The sequence below is a fragment of the Aedes albopictus genome, chromosome 2, assembly GCF_035046485.1.
Source record: "Aedes albopictus strain Foshan chromosome 2, AalbF5, whole genome shotgun sequence".
Classification (NCBI taxonomy): domain Eukaryota; kingdom Metazoa; phylum Arthropoda; class Insecta; order Diptera; family Culicidae; genus Aedes; species Aedes albopictus.
Window position 1 is genome coordinate 320,349,696 of NC_085137.1, and position 14,094 is coordinate 320,363,789.

At 38.6% G+C, this 14,094-nt stretch overlaps 1 protein-coding gene across 2 annotated transcripts in view; it reads right to left on the reverse strand.

Moving 5' to 3' along the window:
• Nucleotides 1-957: 957 nt before the first annotated feature.
• The window catches only part of LOC109622194 (uncharacterized), a 302,271-nt gene continuing 289,134 nt past the window's right edge, over nucleotides 958-14,094 (reverse strand). For both annotated transcript variants that reach the window (XM_062852346.1, XM_062852347.1), the window contains one exon: nucleotides 958-7,742. In XM_062852346.1, coding sequence (XP_062708330.1) covers nucleotides 7,638-7,742 — 105 coding nt within the window. In that variant the 3' untranslated portion in view covers nucleotides 958-7,637. The remainder of the gene's footprint in view (nucleotides 7,743-14,094) is intronic.

Consider the following 14,094-nt stretch of genomic DNA (forward strand, 5'->3'; position numbering starts at 1 on the left):
ATACATAGGTGTACGGTACGTACGTGCTACGTGTTGTGCAGGCAATGCAATGTGGTAGAGACAAGTTTGGATAATTAATTCATTCCGCGCTGTCTGTCTGTCATTTGGGTACGCGCCGACAGATAATCAGGAGTAGGATGTTGGATAAATAGGTTTGCGGTGGTGGTGCTGCCGTGGTTACAGCTGGCTGAAACTACGAGATTCGGCGGTGCCTGTGTCGGTATCGACCGATTGCAGAAGATATGTTGGTAGATTATGGAGCTGTGTGATTTTTGCTGCACGGTGGGAGTAAATACCTCTGCGGTACGTTTTGGTTGCACAGCTTTTAGATTTGTTGTTCGTTTTCATTAGGGCGATCCAGAAACGATGTGAACTGAAGAAAAGTGTAAAGCTTGTGCTTTTAAACTGAACAAAGTTTACAGATGCCTTGAAAAGACCCTAGTTTCGTGAAAGTGATTTTTGAGAACCACGATCATAATAAAATTCGGTATGAAGTAAACCAATCGCAGGACGAAATAAAGCACGAAAATGAAACGCTCTAGTCATTTATCTGTTTGGATATCCTCATTTGCAGTATATTTAGAATCAGCTTGATTGTAGTAATTGTTGCAAAGACAAACAGACACAAACGCTAACACCATTAAAATTGCTCATCCATTGGACGCTTTTTCGAGGTTTTGAAACCTAAGTGGAATTTGTAAGCAGAAAATCAATAATTACTCGACGCTTTGAAGCAACATAATACTTATTCGTTTGTCTCTGATGGATGCACTCTGCTATTTGTGCGACTGGACTATTTTGTAGAAGACAGTAACTAGCGAAATGGCCGCGTCGGTTGCTATACCTATTTGCTTTGATTGCACGGTTTGTTGATGTAGTTTAGTAACAGTTTCGATGACGTGGGCTACAATTTTCAGCTAACATGTAACGCACTAGATAACAAATACTAGAATATGGTAATTTATGGCTTCGTGGCACTCGTGCCGTTTCTGGCCGGAGTGTCGCATCATTTGGCATGGTATGAAGTGAATATGAAGTGAAAACTAGAGAAGCTCTATTTCTTTTAAGTGTTGAGTAACAATGGGAATTCACAAAAAAAAAATCATATCTTTTACTAATTGATAGAGAAGTTGTGTGGGGGCTGTGCTTAGGTTTACCTGGGGTAATACGCACCCCCGGGGCAAAACGCTTTCACGTTATTTCACTATATAAGTGAAGTTCTGTCAGATGCAAGCAAAGTAGACGTAAAATTGCGCCCAATAATGACAGGATTATTCAAATGAAAAGCGTGGAAAACGATGGTTTTCCACATTTGGAATGATTATCTAATTTGAAGCGCACGCAATTTAAGCGATTGCGCGCCGGTTATATGAAATCAGCCTAGTAACTACCATCTGCCTTCTACCTTCCATTTGCTGCTGTAAATAGTAAGATGGAGCCGCCTGGTATTTTATTAGAATTCAAAGCGGGAAATGCCGAGGTCGTATTGCCCCACCCCACCAGGTCCGTTTTGTCCACAACAGTTTTCCAGCACCCAAAACGTAGTACTTTTTTAAATTGATAATTTGATTCGGTAAAATTGATATCTCGCGGTCCAAAAGTTGGCATCTTTTAGTTAAATAGGTAAACTAACTTTCCATCACGCAAGACACCCACAAAATCATCTTAATCTTAGTTATAGGGCCTCGTTTGCTTAGGGGGTGCATATTACCCGACCTTCTCCTATATTTGACGTTTTTTTTTGTATCGAAAACAGCAGTTGTATCATGTATGATTTTCAACCCTCCTTTGGCATTAGGGTAAGTTTTTACCCAAACCGTACACTACGTCAACGTCAGCAAGCTACTGCCAACGTGATGCAAAAGGAATGAAAAATGGCAACCTAGAGAAATTTCAACCTTAATAATACATTCGGAAAATATACTGAAGGATATTGTGGGCATTTCGATACATTATTTTTTAATTATGTTCCCTCTAAAGATTAGTATACATTTCTTATCATTTCATAAGTTTCATCAAGTATACCTCGATACTATTAAGCATAAGAAGTATTGATAAATATTCAGTTTCTCAATTCATAGTTGAGTTTTTTCTTGCAAGATGCTTGATTCGCCAAACTCATCGTCGAAAAAATCATGCATAAGTTGACTCATAATTGTAATCATTGCTCAGCTTCTCGCTGTGTACGGTTCTCGAGCAGAAAAGTATAACAACTAAATAACTTATCAAGGTATTAATCCTGAATACCACCATACCTCAATATGCCCTTTGTTAGGTGGTAATAATTTTGTATAAATAACACCTCGAAATTAACAAGTCCTGTTATTTCAGTAATAAATGCATATCTAAAATTTGAAGTGCTGTATTTGTTATGCAGTTGGTATTGAAGAACAAAGTAATTACATTTCATGTTATTCAATTGTACCTTTGTTGGATAGCTCTATGATGTAGTACCTAAACTGTAAATCAACTAATACTTCATCAATACTAATCAAGTACTTTAAATTGTTATTGTGATGTCCTTCTATCGTAGAACAGCAGAGCAATAACTTTTTTAGGTCTTATACCATAGGACGATCTTCGCAAGCTATCTGTAAGGTATTCCCTTCTGCTCGGGTTGTATAACAGAATTAGACCAAATCTTGAATGAAATAACCATAAAAGTCGTTTAATTTGATTTGGACTCGTTTCACGAGATCCTTTGACTTTTTTTTTAGAAATTTTTCTAAAAACTTCTTTCTTTCTCTAAAAATTCTTTCCACTATTTTCCTTTGGTTCTCCCTTTAATTACTCCCATAAATTTATCAATGATTTATTCAAGAATTGCCATAGGAATTACTCCTGGTATTCATAATCACTTCAGGAAATTTCATTATGAATGCATCCAGAATCTTTCCGAAGAATTCTTTTGGGAAAATTAACATGGATAGCTTCAGAATTTTTTCCATTAATATCCACAGTAATCCCTAATGAGATTTCACAAGAAAATCCTCTAGAGATCACTTCGATTTTTTCTGATGAATTTCATTTTTTTTATTAAAAATCCTCCAGGAATCGTTCAACTGAATATTTTTCCAAAGCTGTTTTTACGGTGATTCTTCAGATATTTTCCCGTCTAAATACTTTCAGAGATTTTATAAAACAATTATTCTTCTTTAAAAAAAATCCATCATAGATTTTATCCGAAACTCCGCAAAAGATTCTTTCAGAAAAGTTCCCAAGAACTTCTTTAAAACATTGTGCATTGCAGCAGTGAATTGTTTTCAAAAATTCTCCAGGGACTTCAAGACAAAAAAAAAACAAAAATCCCACGGATTTTTCACAAAGCCTGCGTCAACGGCGTAGCCAGCCGTTTATTTTTTCTTGCTAACACTCCTAAACAAACATGAGTAAGCGAAGGATGGAGAGAGGGGGCATTCGCCCCTTGTTTTATCCCATTGTTTCTCGTGTTTGTTTTAGAGAGTGAGAAAAAAAAGAAAATTTTGCTACGCTGTTGTCTGCCATTGACTTCCTCAGAAATTCTGCCATAGAATATTCATGAATCCCTTAAACGATTTCTCTAGAAAATCGGAAATTCATTAATTCTTCAGAAATTTATCCAAAACATGTTTCAAATATTATACTAGGGATTTCTTAAGAAAATCCTTCACTGATATACCTGTATTGATTCCTGTGTACACTCTTGGGGTTCTTCTAGAAATTCTACCAAGGATAGCATCGGAACTTCATTAAGGAATTAATACAGAAATTTCTCCATGAGTATTTTTGAAATTTTACCATGATTTTTTTAATCTTTCAGGATTTATTTTTATGAAAGTTGTCGGCGTAGCAATTTCTTCAGAAATTATTCATGAAATTCTGTAGAAAATTCCTTCGGGGGTTCCATTTAATACTCTTACAAGATTTTTTTTTTCAGAAACTCCTCCAAGGATTCTTTTGGTGATTTTTCGGTAGGTTTCTTCAGAAATTCTACTAGGTTTTTATTTGAGAATTATATCAGGCTCTTCACGAACTCCTCCTGGGATCCCTTTAAAAGTTTTTTCAAAGTTCTTAGAAATTCTCGAAGAAATCTCCAGGAATTTCTTATGGAGTTTCTCCAGAGATTCCCTCTAAAAAAAATTCAGAGGTTTTTCCAAAGAAACCTCTAGGAATTACAACACGAAGTATTTCAACTCCTATCCCTATCTCCACATGGCACCGGCTGAGCTGCGAGCAATCCTAAGGAAGATCAGGTAACCAACCCCGGTGGGAGCTTTAGTCGTAGGCTGACCTGAGCGTTCGTTCTCTAGGAGGAACAGCTCACACCAGCGTCTGATCCCCATGTTAGGGGCGGCTGATCGACGGCCGAGTGCCGGGGATGGACTCTAAGCTCAACTGTGCCCTCTAGAAGTAGGGGGTTGGTGTCAGCCGCAAAGGCGCGCGTTCGATTGGTGGCTGATCGACGATCAGGATCAAGATGAGGATCAAGACCCGATTCTTCAACTTCAGCGTGACAAGGGCGCATTTTACGCGCAGCTCGAACGCGAATACTCAGGTAGGCCAGGAGGAGGAATTCAGATCGACGATGGGAAAGTTCAACGCTCACCAACTGACGTACGAAGACGGCCTACGGTTCAATGATTTCGCCGCTTCTACCACTGCAGAAAAAAACCCTCAAACCGACCACGTTCTGATTAACGGGCGACACGTCTCCGACATTATCGACGTCAGGACGTCGCGGCGCTAACATCGACTCCGACCACAACCTGGTGATGGCCAAACTGTACCCAAAACATTCCATCATCAACATGTGCGGTATCGGCGACCGCCACGGTACAGCCTGCAGCGACTAAAGCAACCGGATGTCGCCTCAGCATACGCACAGAATTTCAAGGCAGCGTTTCCGACGAGAGTGTTTCCTCGATCCTCTGAAGGAAAACATTTTTCTAAAAGTCTGGCCGCCAAACCCACGGAAAATCTTTTGATTTCCCCATGAAAATTGGCAACTTACGGTTTTTCGTGCTTGCAACTAAGGTTTTTTTTGGTGATTTTATTACCTGCCATGTGTTTCCAAGGAGATTGAGACACACATGGAAACGCATGGTTGTTGATGTCTACACTATCCATGTTAGGGGTCATTCAAATATGAAGACCATCGTTCCGCGGGAAGGGGGATGTCGCTCCATGTATTGAGTATACGATAGATGTGGACAGAGGGAGGGAAAGGAGTCGGAAATTCCCGAAAAATGTTGGACGTAATTTTTGAATGTTTTCATGAAGTGGTATTTTACCCCATGGCAGGCGGCCTTTTTGCACCATTTCCGTTTTACGGACCAGTTTTTCAAATGGCTAAAAATCGATGAAAATGCACTAGTTTAGTGAATATTTTTGCTGAAATATCAAGCAAATTTTGTCTAGTTGCTGTTACCACTTTGAATGCTTACGAAATGAGGCTATTTGTCATTGAAAACGATGAAAGTTTGAAAAATGGCATATTGCCCCACTTTCCTCTAAAAGCAGTCATCAGCGATGCAGCCGAGAGCATTATCGTGTACGTGAAAAGGAGTCGACAATACGTATGATTCGACGGGAAGTGCAGAGTGATTTTGGAGATTGCTATGGAGATTCTGGCGTTCTTAGTCTAGGGAATCCAAAAGATCAAATTTGCATTGCCCGACATTTTGGCCTGATTTATTTGGCCTATTACAAGGGTAAACTAAAAGACAATTTTTAATAGTTAGATACTAGTATGAAACAGAATAACAAATACAATTGAAACACAGTGAAAGCAATTCATAACGAAACATATTAATTTATCTTCTCTCATCACTTCAAACCATACCATTTGATACGTAGCATCCAGTCAGTTAATACTACCAATTTTCATAATCACCTCAACTTATTGATAAAGCGATAAACTAAGCTGTGAGTACCTGTCGGCCATAAGCTGTACGACTATGTTTGCGCTCACAAACGCAGTAAACCCTAGGGCAGTTAAGCGATAATCATAACAATACGTTAACACAATAAATATGTAGATTTTATTTACCGGTCCTCAGTACCCCCTCAGAGTACTCACTCACCAGTCTTGTCCCGCTCGTACCCCTGGCAGCCAAGTGTCGCCCGAAAGAGCGCAGCGGCGGCGCGACCAATTGCACAAAACTCATCAAAATTAATGAATCTCTAATTCGGTTCGGTTTGACTTTTCCCTATCAATTAGCGGCTCTCGGGTTGGGTGCGTGCCTCTTGCGCTCCACTCTGATGTTGCTTGCTCTGTGGCATGTTGAGTGACAGCCGGACCGTCGTCGTCTGGACCGAAGTGGGGGATTTGGACCGGAAATCATTAATTTTTAATCGAATCGCAGCTTGGCTGTGTAAGTTGATTTCTATAGAGAGCTAGATATGGATAAATAGATATATAAACCGTACAGACGTGAGCGGGATAAGAAAGTGTATGTGCCTGGCTAATAATGCGGACTGACCGATTCGGGTGTGGCGTACAATGACACCTGTCAGCGGGGATCTAATTGAACTACTCGTAACTGAATCTATTCAACGCTGGATAAGTGATTGTGAGTATGTGTGACAAGTCATAACCAATTAGTGGGGTTGGAGTTGATACGGAAGCATATAGATACTCTCTGCATTAGCATGTTGTTTAATTGATATTCTTTGTAGCCTGTCGAAGTGATATTTACTGGAAGATGATGGGCAAGTCACACTATGCCGTTTTAATGATAGGGACTACGAAAAGCAGAACGCAATTTTAACTCATTAGATAGACACTCAGTTTGATTTTGATTATGTTTGTTTCTGTTTCTTTTTACATGCAATTTTTTGGATTTCGATTGATAGTCCTTTTCTGTATAGATTATACTATTTACATCTTTTAACTAGAAGACATTGTAATTTCAATTGATAAATATCTTCATTTCATCTATTTAGGATACATAAGTTACGTTCCACATTCCGATCGCAGTACCAGGTTCCTTCTGTTTCGTTCGCTGTTTTGATATGTACAAAATTGTTTCATTTACAGATTTCCAGTGAAATCGACTGGCTTTACAGGTTTCAAACGATTGGTCAGTACAGTACGGTTTTCAATAACAACAAATCATTTAGATTAATTTTATAATTTTTTTCCTAACTACCTTATCTTGAATAACTTTACTGTCTCCGTCGATTCTAAAATCAACGGAACATCTTAAAATATTATCTGCAAAAATACTACCACTCAACGAAGTTGACCATAAGCTCTTAATTTGTCTGTTTTTACGGTTTCAATAAAACCCAATCTCCATCACCAGTATTGTTCCTCAGTGGTGGGTGAGAAATACTTTTCGATTACTTTTTAGAAGAACAGCTGATCTGTTGTTTTATGTTTTTAATACGCTGGGTTAATAGTTGTACAATAATATCCCTAGATCTGGGTTAGTTCCATAATAATAGTAGAGAAACAGAAATAATTATTACTTTTAATTTACACATTTTTAAGTAATGAGGGAAAGTCGAACTCGTATAAACAGCACTCCTTTTCAATGCATGCAGCACTGCTGTATCTAGGCATTTATCTCTGCAGCTGTATCTTTCATCGAATATTATTGAATGTGGAGTTTAACTCAAAGGATACCTACTGCATGCTTTCCACAAAAATGGGTTTACTGGGTAGCCGCCGTGACAGTTGCTCCGTTTGTCAGCGAAATTCCAAGCGACGATGTTACCATCTTGAGAGCAACGGAAGCGTCGGGGTTTGATTTGGTATCCTGTAGGCGAGAGAAAAAAAAGTCAAGACTGTGACATTTCATGTAGGGGCATTAGGGACATAATGGACACCCTAAGCAAATGAGTACGTTAGGCCTGCATAACGCAAACGAGGAAATGAACCAGCCTCGAGCTGAAAATCTCTGTAACAAGGGTACCTAACCTAATATTACGCGAAGTTCTGAAAAGGAGGAAGGACTCACTGGAGCTAATAACAGCTTTCAACACTAAATTTTGTTATGGGATGAGAAAAAAAAATAACAAGGGTTTGGAACCCTAGAAGTGTCATAGTGAAAGAATTTTTGAAAAATATTGGACCGGGCCTTCACAGTTTAAAACCGAAGTTTGTATGGAGAACTTGGGGTGTTCAATGGATATGTGCATTAGAACGCGCTGTGCATATACTTAGGCGTTAGACAATAACGAAACTATCCCAAATACCGAAAACGCCTAAAAATATGCACGGCACGTTCTAATGCACATATCAATTGAACACCCCAAGTTCTCCATACAAATTTCGGTTTTAAACTGTGAAGGCCCGGTCCAATATTTTTCAAACATTCTTTCACTATGACACATCTAGGGTTCCAAACCCCTGTTATTTTTTTTTCTCATCCCATAACACTAAATTTTGTAAAATTTTGTCGAGCAGTGTAATGAATTGGACGACCGGCGAAGGCAACACAATGCCTATGGTACTATGGTATGGTAATCATAAAACAGGATTCAGCAAGCCTAGGGAAGAACAATACCCATGGTTAAAAAAAAATCAAAAGCTAGAATGCCTTGTGGATCCAATCTAAATCAGTATCAGACAGTCAAGCTGCTCTAATTGCACCAAAGGCATTTACGTGTCAGTCCAAACTAGTGTGCGAATGCAATCTTTCTCGGAAGCAGTTCACCAGTAGGGACGAAGTAACAACATTATACTAGCTGCCCGGCGATTGTGGAATTCAGGGAAATGAAATCGCCTACAATTTAGCTAGATAGGGTACAGCATTGAGCTTCGTAGCCCCTGTATCATTCTGTGGAGTTCCTGAGTGTACGCTTAGGACGAAACTAAAAACATGGGAAATGTCTATGGTATAATTCAGATACATCCAGATGAGCAAAAAGATTTATAAGAACTTTACCAGCAAAAGCCATAACCATACTAAATTTGAACAAGAGAGACCTAAGGGTAATAACGGGCCTCATTATCGGTCACTGCCTCAGTAGATACCATCTATACAACATTGAGAAACCCCAATCATCTGAGTGTCGTTTTTGCCAAGATAAAAACGAAACAGTTGAACATTTACTCTACAGCTGTGGAGGGCTGTCCAATCAAAGGTTGTCAATATTAAAAAAAAGGTTATTAGAGCCCTTGTAAGTTTGGTAAAGTAATCCCAATAGAGAAATAGGCTTTGTAAAACGAGTTGTGCCTAGTTGGGATCGAGAGCTTTATCAACCAATGTCCATCACAGCTCAATTGTGACAGGATAATCGATTAGCGCCAAATTAAGTATGATTAATACCACAAAATTTATAAACGATAGACGCAGTGGTTAAAAGGCACTACAGATGAGGAAAAAAACCTCTGAGGGACCAAATATCCATGGCGGTAAACGCGCGGATATTCAGCATGATCATGCCCAGATGACGGGTTCGATTCTCGGTTGGTCCAGGAACTTTTCAGAATGGATATTTCTTCGACTCTCTTTGGGGATAGAGTTTCTTCGTGTCTGCCATACGATTTAACCCTCGAATAGATACCTGGGGTCCATTGGACCCCAGATCCACTTTGAAGTTATCGCAAACAAGTTTGGATTGACATATTGGCCTCATTTTTACATTACCTTCAAACTACACCGCTATGAGTTATTTGTGCAAAAATACCAATAGTTTCATGGCATACTATGGATTATTCTCGATGTCAAAGTTGAACCGGGCGATTTTGTACCCCTGGGGTCCATTGGACCCCACAGCACAAATGATTGTATCTTTTGATCATGACTTCCTATAATAATGCTGTCTTCGACAAAATTGTTCTGCAAACCAAGGGCAATCTTATGATAAATTATTTGAATCGAAATTAGCCCAGTAGATGGCTCTAGAGTGTATTCTAATTAGATATTGAAAGCTTGAATATCTTAATATTCAAAATGTATAGAATGTCCGTGTTTTCGACAAAAGTGTTTAATACATCAATCTATTTGATAATGAAAATTATTCATATGTTTTTCTGCGAGCTGGCGCTAATAGATACGTATTCGCTCATCATCCTAGACACCCTGAGCGACAAACGTCCTCATAAAGTAAACTTCTTTTGAGGTGAATGTCTTGATGCAATATATATGATAAACAATACCAATACTTCATATTCGATGGATAATTTACTTCGAAAATGACTTACCAGGTGGCGAAATCATAGCTTCAAAGATTACATATGGATAAGATTTTCAAACCACATTTCAAAAATGTAATATACTTTTGTAAGGTACTTGATACTTGATATCTAGATCGAGAGAAAATATTATAAGTTGATGACTTCAGCAGATTTATTTATATGAATGTAATTTTTCAATTTCAATAATTTCTGATTTGAAATCATCTCACTAGATAGCGCTCCTGCACAATCAATTTATTTCGCCGATATCTCAGTCCAACGAAAAGATATAATTTCGGTATTTTCTGTATAGATGTTCGTCTGACTAAGCGTTATCCGTTGGTGTAGTTATTAGTGAATAATACTCCTACCGGCTGGTAATTTTGCCCCAGTGAAAACATACAAAGTCGCCATCTTTGGCAAAAATCATGTTCGAAAACACCATTCTTGCCAGGGTTCCTCCAGGGCTTTATCTAGAAAATCCACTTATCCTCCTGATTTTTTTTTCAGGAACTCCACCAGCGATTCAACTAAACATTCGTAGAAGGATCCTTCGGAATTCCTCCCTGTATTCCTCCTGGAATTCCTCCCATGATGCAAGAATTTTCCCTGGTATTCCTCCAGGAATTGCTTCCGGGATTCCTCTAACATATAAAATTTAAATGCTAACTAGCACCACTATATGTCAGGGTTGTGTGACGTCATAACCTAATGGTGCTCTCTAAACTTACTATGAAAAAATCTCTATAAATAGTAAGCATCCCGATGTACGACAGATATAAACTGTACATGCTCATTAGCGCCACCTTAAACTGTGAATGTTTAACCTACCAAACAACTCCAAAAACACCATCTAGCAAAGCATAGCATAGCATAGCATAGCATAGCCGACCGTACACATCCTGGGGTGGCTGTCGATAGAGAAGTTTAATGCGACAGAAAAGTTGCCTGGGACTTGACAAACCTTTCATTTAACGAACTCTTGACACCTGGCCAGGTCCTTACGATCAGCGGGGATAGGAAGGAAATGTTGATTAGATATCTACTCAGAATATGTCCAAGAACTTGGCCCACTTCATAGATATCTGGAGTTGAAAACTGGATAGGGTTTAATGGGATGCTTTCCTTGGCGAAAAAGCGTACGAGAAATTGTCATGGTTTAATCATTTACCTGGTTACCACTGAAAAAGTAAAAATAAGCATTAATCAAGTCGCACAAATTTCGTAGATAGTACAGCCATAGACCACAGTTGTGAGGATTGCCTCCTTCCCGTCGGATACAAAAACATAAAGATTGGAGACTTCTCTCTGACTTCTCAACAAGACTGACGCAATCCTCCAACAGTCTAGAGTTGTCCTGGCCTCGTTCTTGTGACTGCTCTCGGGCCTAGACATAGTGACGGGCATCCATACAAAGGTCGGACAAAACCTCAAATGTTAACCGAAATGGCTAAAATTCATAGGTTATGATGATTTAAGTACCCTAAACCTATTTCTGATATGGAACTATTCATATATTTTGATTTTACTATATTAGGGTGGTTCAAAATTTTGAAATCTGCTGATTATGGGAGGCATGTAAAAAGTTATCGATAATAAGCTAACACGATGCGTTTTTTGAACGTAGATTTTGATCAACCTTTCTATTTGAGGGTTCCTATGTCATGTATTGGCATTGAAATTACCTATAATTGTGTATTTTTTGCTGTTAGGGTGGTCCAAAATCTTTAAAATCATACAAATTATTAGAAAACTTCGATTATCTATGTTTTCTGTCAATGGATCAATTCAGATACACACAATGTTGGCTGAAAAGACGTGGTCTATTCTCAGGGACCCTCTCTAGACCACGTGAAGTTTTATGGTGGGTACACGGAGGTAAATTAAAGATTTAAAATGGGTTCAGATAGTCTCATATAGTGAACTGGATTAAATTTGAACTGCTCTTCAGAAATCTCGTTTCAACGACTTCATATATGCTCGTCCGAGTTTAGGTTTTACATGTTGTAATGTACAGTGATCTCTGACGAAGCAACCAAAATAACCTTATGCCTATATAAAGAATTGGAAATACGTATTCTCAATATTGAAGGGAGTTGTTGATAAACGATCATAAGAAATCGATAATATTATTGATAAACAGTAGAGCTCCAGCAAATATTTTCAAAATCTATATCACTCTGTGTTTCGTTCAGTAGAAATTATTATTATTATTATTAGTTTATTAAAGACACTTTACCACTAGAGTGGCATTCGTATCGATTTAGTAGAAATGTTTTCAAAGAAAATGCATGAATAACATACAATAAAACTTCAAGTTTTTGAAAAAAAAACGAGAAAAATAATTAAAGATTGCCTTGGTGATCGCGACGCTTACGCAGAAAAATATTTAACGTAGTGTTTAACGCCGTTTAGTGTATTCCTTCCATATTTTATAGATGACTACTGCTATAAACTGTAACGATGTGCGTGTAGAAAAGAAGCGCGTAGGTGTCGACGAATTTGTGTCACTATGTATTGAAACTACGATAGAAGTTTTTGGAGAGATTGCTTCTAAGTTTTTTGAGCAATTCTAACTAGAGGAGAGGAATCATGAAACGAACAGTTTAAGAAAACCAATGAGCAATGGTTTGTAGTTAATGTTACAATTTTTTCACGATTGTTTTTCGTCTTTATTTTTAAAGATCAAAGAGTTAGTTATATTTGGTGGTCTTTAATAATGCGGTATGTAGGTAGCGTCTAAGTGAATAAAGGCTTAATCATTCTTAGTCATCACTCCCCTTCTCTCCAGCTCACTCTTTTTAACTGGAGCACGCACCTTCTTGTGTTTTTCTGTCAAAAAATAAGTAAATAAATAAATAAAATAAAATAAATTTAAAAAAATGTTAGAGCTGTGGCCATCCAGTTTTCAAACACCCCCTCCCCCTCTCCTTATGACCACTTGACTTAGTGAAGGTCTCTTACTAGAATGAGGTTTACATTGAATTGTTAGTATTCTGATGTCAATTTGAATTATGTTAAGATTAAATATAAACTTCAAACAATATCACTTCCTCCACAACCATGCGGTTCCATTGTGCCATAATAGAAAAAAAAATTCGCTCTTAGCGCAAAAATGCGCAAACAGTGACCTATATGATGATGATGATTGTTTACCCACCATCAGCGCAAGGATTACCTATGGCTGCAGAGCCATACCGGAACGGAATGATCTACCTGATGGTTTGTTGTAGCAGGGTAAGCTAAATTCACTGGAGACCTTCGGAAAACAACATGATAATTGTTATCTAGTGACAAAGTCTGGCCACCCCACGAACATTTGCCCGGAAACCAGTTCATTTAACTTCCTTAGGCTACCCCTCCGAAATCCCCATATATGTCATGTTCAAATATAAAAAGTAATAATAAGGAACGAACTCACCGGGTAATCCTGACCAGCTGGCTTTCTATGTTTGGCTTTGGTCTCAGCATGCAAACGGTCCAACCATATTAAATGTGCACTCGTTCACACCACCACTGAAAAACAATCTCTTGGATATTGTCTATCCGGTTGGAATCAAGACCGACATTCAATCAAAAATTGCCATTTTTTTGGTCCACAAGTGTCGCGACTGTTTCGCATCTAGTGCGCTGTGTTGCTGACAACAACGGGAAGGATGCGCACTACATTTGACATGATTAAAAAACGTCGCGAGTTGGGTCGCGTCGCGACTTGATTGTGCGAAGTCCGGTTTGGTGGCGGCCCGACAATACTAGCATTTCCGAACTCAGAATAACGACGAACACGAGCACCACGATGCGGGCAATGTGGTCTCTTGCCACCGAGCCATCGTCGATCGTTTACACAAAGTGCGAACAAAAACACAAAGAAAAATACGAAAACGCGGGAACGACGAAATGCGGTAAGTTTCAGCCTCCGCGCCCTGCTTGTCACTGTGCGCAAACAGTGACCTATATAGCCAAAAACTAGACAAAATTGTACGTCA